A 5895-nucleotide genomic window follows, 5' to 3' on the forward strand; every position below is an offset into this window, starting at 1 on the left:
AAAAAAAAAAAAAAGCATGCACCACCACCTGACTGGATTTTCCTGAGGCAGGAAATATCTACAGGAAACACATCTCATCATAAAGCCATATACAATAGAGCTGTTCTTTCTAAATATTAAGGTAAGACATTCATTTCATTAAAAAATAATTACAGGGGCTGGAGAGATAGCTCAGTGGTTAAGAGCACTGACTGCTCTTCCAGAGGTCCTGAGTTCAATTCCCAGCAACCACGTGGTGGCTCACAGCCATCTGTAATGGAATTCGATACCCTCTTCTGTTATGTCTGAAGACAGCTACAGTGTACTCATATAAATAAAATAAACAAATAAAAATACAGTAATTACAATCCTACATAATTTTATTTTACTTTTTTAAAGATTTATTTTCATGTAGCTGTCAGCAGGCCCCAGCAATCCTCTAGCCTCTGGCCACCTCCTTCCAGCCCTGGGTCACAGGTGCGTGTAGCCACAGCTGGCTCTTACATGGGGGCTGGGTATCTGAACTTGGGTTCCCATGCTTCTACAACAGGCACTCGTTTGTTTGTTTGTTTGTTTGTTTGTTTGTTTTTCGAGACAGGGTTTCTTTGTGTAGCCCTGGCTGTCCTGGAACTCACTCTGTAGACCAGGCAGGCCTCAAACTCAGAAATCCACCTGCCTCTGCCTCCCAAGTGCTGGGATTAAAGGCATACGCCACCACGCCCAGCCCATCTTTCTTTTAAGATTTATTCATTTTTATGTGTATGAGTGTTTGCCTGCATGTGTGTATATCACATGTATTCAGTGCCTGAGAGGCCAGAAGAGGGCACCAAATCCCTTGGAACTAGAGTTATAGACTGTTGTGAGCCCCAATAGGTACTGGTATTCAATCCTCGGGGCTCCCCTGGAGAGCAGCCGGTGCCCTTAAGCACTGACCCACTTCTCCAGCCCTGCCCACCTCTTGCCGTCTGTCCCGACTCCCTCCCTCCCACTTACGTTAGGCAGATTGTGGAAGAAGCTTGCCATCTTCACCATCAGCAGCAGCATCACACCTGCGCCTACCAGAGAGGCAAACTGAGGAGACAGAGCTGGTTGAGGAGACGTCAGACACGTGCTGGTCCCTGTCTGCAGCTGTGGCCATCTGCATGCTGAGAAGCCTTTGATTTTTCTCAAGAAGAGTTGGGGGTTCAGCACATGTGCCTTTGAGGATCTTAGTGAAGTATTCGACACACAGTAGGTACTTCATGAGTGTCATTTGAGTGCTGTCTGGGGTGGGGGTGGGTCAGTTTTCCCTAGAATCCTTATTTCAAAGTTTGGGACTTTGACTCTCCTAAGATATAGCTTCTGCGTCTCAGCTTTCAAACCTTTGGCCTCTCCTCACACAAGTCAGAAACTCTCCCGGCAAGGCAAGGCAGACACCTTGCTGACAGCCCCAAGTCCCTTCCATTCTACTTCCTGTGTAATAAAGGTCCCACCTGTTTGTGTGTCGCTGGCACTTTGACAGCTTCCCATCTTCAGTGGGGTTTCATCCTTTCCTTGTTTGGTATTCGAGACAGGATCTCATAATGTAGCCCTGGCAGTCTGAGAACTCATCTACTATGTACACCAGTTTGTTCTTGAACTCATACAGATCTGCTTGGCTCTGCTTCCTAAGTGTGCTGGGATTTAAGGCCTGTACCACTATGCCTGATTATATATATATATATATATTTATGTGTGTGTGTGTGTGTATATATATACACGCACACATATATACACACATATATATACATATATATACATACATACACACACATATATGTATATATTTCATCTTTTTAAAGGTTCTATCTATTTTATGTGTATGACTACCTGCCTGCATGCGTGTCTGCACACTATGCCCGTGCCTGGCGCCTAAGAAGCCCTGAGCTGGAGTTACAGATGGTTGTGAGCTACCTGGCATGGGTACAAGGAATCAAGCCCACACCCTCCATAAGAGCAGCAAGTGCTCTAACCTCTGAGCCACCTCCCCAGCCCCACAGGAGAGCTGGGGGTGAGTGCTGGGATTACAGGATGGCTACCACATACCCCCTACTTTTAAAAACAGAAATCTGAGCAAAAATTAAGATGAGCACAGAATCTAAACTCTTCCCAGAGGCTCCTGACTAACTAGAACATTACAAGATCAATCCAGATGGAGAGCTTCTACAAACAGACATGGAGACAGCCATTTGGACAGATGTGCATCTCTCTCCTCATGTGGACATGCTAGGGTAGGATTCCTTTTCTTTTTTTTTTTTTTCTTTTTTTGGTGTTTTTGAGACAGAGTTTCTCTGTATAGCCCTGGCTGTCCTGGAACTTTAGTAGACCAGGCTGGCCTCGAACTCAGAAATCTGCCTGCCTCTGCCTCCCAAATGCTGGGATTAAAGGCGTGCGCCACCACTGCCCGGCAGGATTCCTTTTCAACACACCTGCTGTCTTCCTCCAGATTTGTCCTGGATAGTCGTCCTGGACACACTACCGGTGAACACACAGCATTTGAAAAAGGAGCTGAGCAAGTTGCAAAGACCGATGGCTATTAAATCCTGCAAAGAAACAGCAGAGCCTTTGAGCCCCCTTTTTGTTGAGGAAGCTGATTTTGAACTGCAAGTACACTGTTTTTGAAGTGACATTAGGGTTCTTACACTCTTCTAATAATACTTGGATGTAGCCTCGAGGAGTACCCAGGGAGGGCCAATCCGATTTTCCAGATTAAATTACATCTCTGCCCTCAATTCTGATAAGGGACATTCCTTCTGAAAGTAATAAAACTGACTCTTGCCTTATTCCTTTCTCATGACCCCTTGGACTTAGACTCAGAGAGAGCCCAATGCTGGCCTTCTCTTCCCTCCACACTAACCTAAATGTCTGGCTAGGATACCGCTTGGTCCTGTGTCCCTCTTGAATTCTAGGGAAAGGACCACTTTCAGAGTAGTTATTTTTTTTTTTTCTAAAAAATAAACGCAAAAACCAAAAGGCAAGGCATTATGGTAAAGCCTGTCATAAGCAGCCTGGTTTTTATGTACTGTTTCATGTGACCTGTGTGTGTCCCAGCATTCATCTGGCTTCTGAGGCCATAGGGACAGAAGACAGAGGCTCTGCTAGCTCGGCAGCATCATGCCATATGTTATCATTCGCTATCATCATTGTTTGAGACAGGGTCTCTTGTAGCCCAGGCTGGTCTTTAACTCCTGAGCCTGCCTCTACTTGCTGAGTTCTGGGATAACAAGCATTTGTCACCCCACCTGGTTATCCCTTCACCTCTCTGCACCACATCCATTCTAGGGGAATAATACTTGTGTAAACTCAAGAAGGTTCAAGGTTACACATACTCCATGTCTCGTGTGATTACAGCACAAGTCATGGTCCGACAAACTCTGGTGAAAGAGGAATGTTGGTGGGAGGTTCACATCAGAGAACAATCATATCAGTTAACAAGACACATGGGCCCCCTCACCTGGTTGGAGTTGGTTCTGTAGTTATGGAAGTTGGCAATCTTCTTACCCAGAGATACAAGCAGAAAGGAGCTCACAAAAGATAAAGACAAGGCTTGTAAAACAATTCTGCTAAGAATGCCAAACTCTGGATTCTCAGGGAACACGAAGCTGTAACATTAGAGTGGAATCACTGCTGGCATAGGACGTCCCATACTGCAGTTCTCATGCCAGGCTGACCTCACGTCCCTCCCCCACCTTTTTTTATCCCTTCTTAACAAATAAAGGGCAAACAGAGCAATGGAGGCAGCAGCTTGTCAAAACAGCCAATGAACCAAGCCAAGTGAACATCCTCGGTGGTTCTCTGCTCCTGTTCCCACCTTAGAGTCCTCTCTGTAAAGTGTCAGGTGTGAGTGGAGAAAACTGCTTCTGCTGTTGAGGACATTCTAGAGTGTGTGCCCCAGGCCCACCCTGCACCTACAATGCTTTAGAGCTGAAAGGCTCACAAGTCCCCGTCTAGTTCCACTTTCAGGACAGGGTCTCCTCAGGGCCCTTCACTCAGGCACACACAAATTCCACACACACCTTCACTCAGGCACACACAAATTCCACACGCACCTTCACTCAGGCACACACAAATTCCACACGCACCTTCTCCCTTACAGGTTTTGCTCATTTGCTTGCTTTTTGGTTTTTACTTTTTGGATCAGAATCTCAGGTAGCCCAGGCTGATCTGGAGTTCTAGACCTCCCCAGGGCTGGCCTTACAGCTGTATACCATCTTGCCTGGCCCATTGAACTGTCCACTTTAAAGAATGAATTTTGTGGTATGTTAACAAGATAATAAAAGAGTGTTACAAATAACTTTATACTAATATATTTGATAATTCCAAATAAATGGATAAGTACTTTGAATGATTCAAATTAACCAAGTCTTCTCCAGGAGAGAGAGAGAACCTAAAGCAGATAGACACAATGGTCACACCGTGTGATGGTGGTGCTGTCAACTTCAATGATCTGGAGTCACCTGGGAGGTGAGCCTCTGGGCATCCCTGAGGGTTGCCTTCATTGCATTAATGAAGGTGGGCAGACTTGCCCACTGTGGTGCTGCTGTTCCCGCGTGGAGACCTAGGACTGTGAGTGCAGAAGGGGAGCTAAGCATAATGCACTCCTCAGCCTCTGCTTCCTGACACAGAATGCTGGGCCCAGGTGCTTCAAGCGCCTGCCACCCCGACCCCCTCCAGCGTGAGACGCTGGATGCTTGCAGTGTGAGCTAGAGGACAAGCTGGGTATAAACATTTGCCAGGAGGATCAGGAGTCAATGCCAGGCTTAAAGCTTTGGCTACCTAAGATCACATCTCAAAAACAAACTAAAAAAATAGCACAATAAAAACAGAGCTGGAGAGATGGCTCAGTGGTTAAGAGCACTGACTGCTCTTCCAGAGGTCCTGAGTTCAAATCCCAGCAACCACATGGTGGCTCACAACCACCTGTAATGAGATCTGACTCCCTCTTCTGGGGTGTCTGAAGACAGCTACAGTGTACTCACATATAATAAATAAATAAATCTTTAAGGAAAACAACAACAACAAAAACCCCACCAGAGTTATAGTTAAGAACCTGCCCACAGTGGTACCTTCAGGCCTATATAACTTCACTGGTGGATTCAAGTACATAAGGAAGAAATTAGGCCAGTTTTCTAGAAACATCCTGAAACTGAAGGTTCTAAGGAAAAGACCACCCCAGGCCAAGGTTTCTCATAACTAAAACAGAAGAGATCTGATAAAGGTGCACGGTGAATGTATCAGCACTGCACTGGCTTCCTCTCAGGACTTAACCTTCAAATGTCACGCACTCACGCACGGTAGGAGGAGACCAAAAAGGAAAGGAAATGCTGATGGTTTGGGAGGGAGCATCTATAAATATATCCTATCTGTAAGATGTCTTATATATATATCTTCATGCTAACACAATCCTTTAAAGCTATTTCAGGAGTATGCTCCATGTTTCATTCATTTGGATAACTTTCTAAGTCTTGGGAATGTCTTCTAAGGTTTTTACAGATTGCTGTTTGCAATTCCTATCTTTCAAATTCCACTTCTACTTCCCCATCATCAACCATGTGTGCCTGTGTGTGTCTTTATGTGTATGTATGTGTGTGTAGTGTGTACCAGTGTGTATGTACAAGTATGTATATGTATGTGTAGTGTGGATGTGTGTGTAGTGTGTACCAGTGTGTATGTACAAGTGTGTATATGTATGTGTAGTGTGGATGTGTGTGTGTGCATGTGGTGTGGCTATATATTTGTATGTGATGTGTGTGTCTATTTGTGCAAGTGTATATGCTTATGTATATATGTGCATTGTGTGTACATGTATATATGTATCTGTCTATATTGTATGTGTGTGTACATGTGTCTGTGTATGTGCATATGTGTATGTGTATATGTGTCGTGTATGTGTGTGTT

At 45.0% G+C, this 5895-nt stretch overlaps 1 protein-coding gene across 3 annotated transcripts in view; it reads right to left on the reverse strand.

The window, feature by feature from the left end:
• The window catches only part of Slc26a8 (solute carrier family 26 member 8), a 51192-nt gene that overhangs the window by 14671 nt on the left and 30626 nt on the right, over positions 1-5895 (reverse strand). For all 3 annotated transcript variants that reach the window (XM_021150005.2, XM_029470864.1, XM_021150006.2), the window contains exons 9-11: positions 3452-3599; positions 2427-2540; positions 973-1050 (exon numbers count right to left, since the gene is read on the reverse strand). In XM_021150005.2, the coding sequence (XP_021005664.1) occupies positions 973-1050; positions 2427-2540; positions 3452-3599 (340 nt within the window). The remainder of the gene's footprint in view (positions 1-972; positions 1051-2426; positions 2541-3451; positions 3600-5895) is intronic.

The sequence above is a fragment of the Mus caroli genome, chromosome 17, assembly GCF_900094665.2.
Source record: "Mus caroli chromosome 17, CAROLI_EIJ_v1.1, whole genome shotgun sequence".
Taxonomy (NCBI): Eukaryota; Metazoa; Chordata; class Mammalia; order Rodentia; family Muridae; genus Mus; species Mus caroli.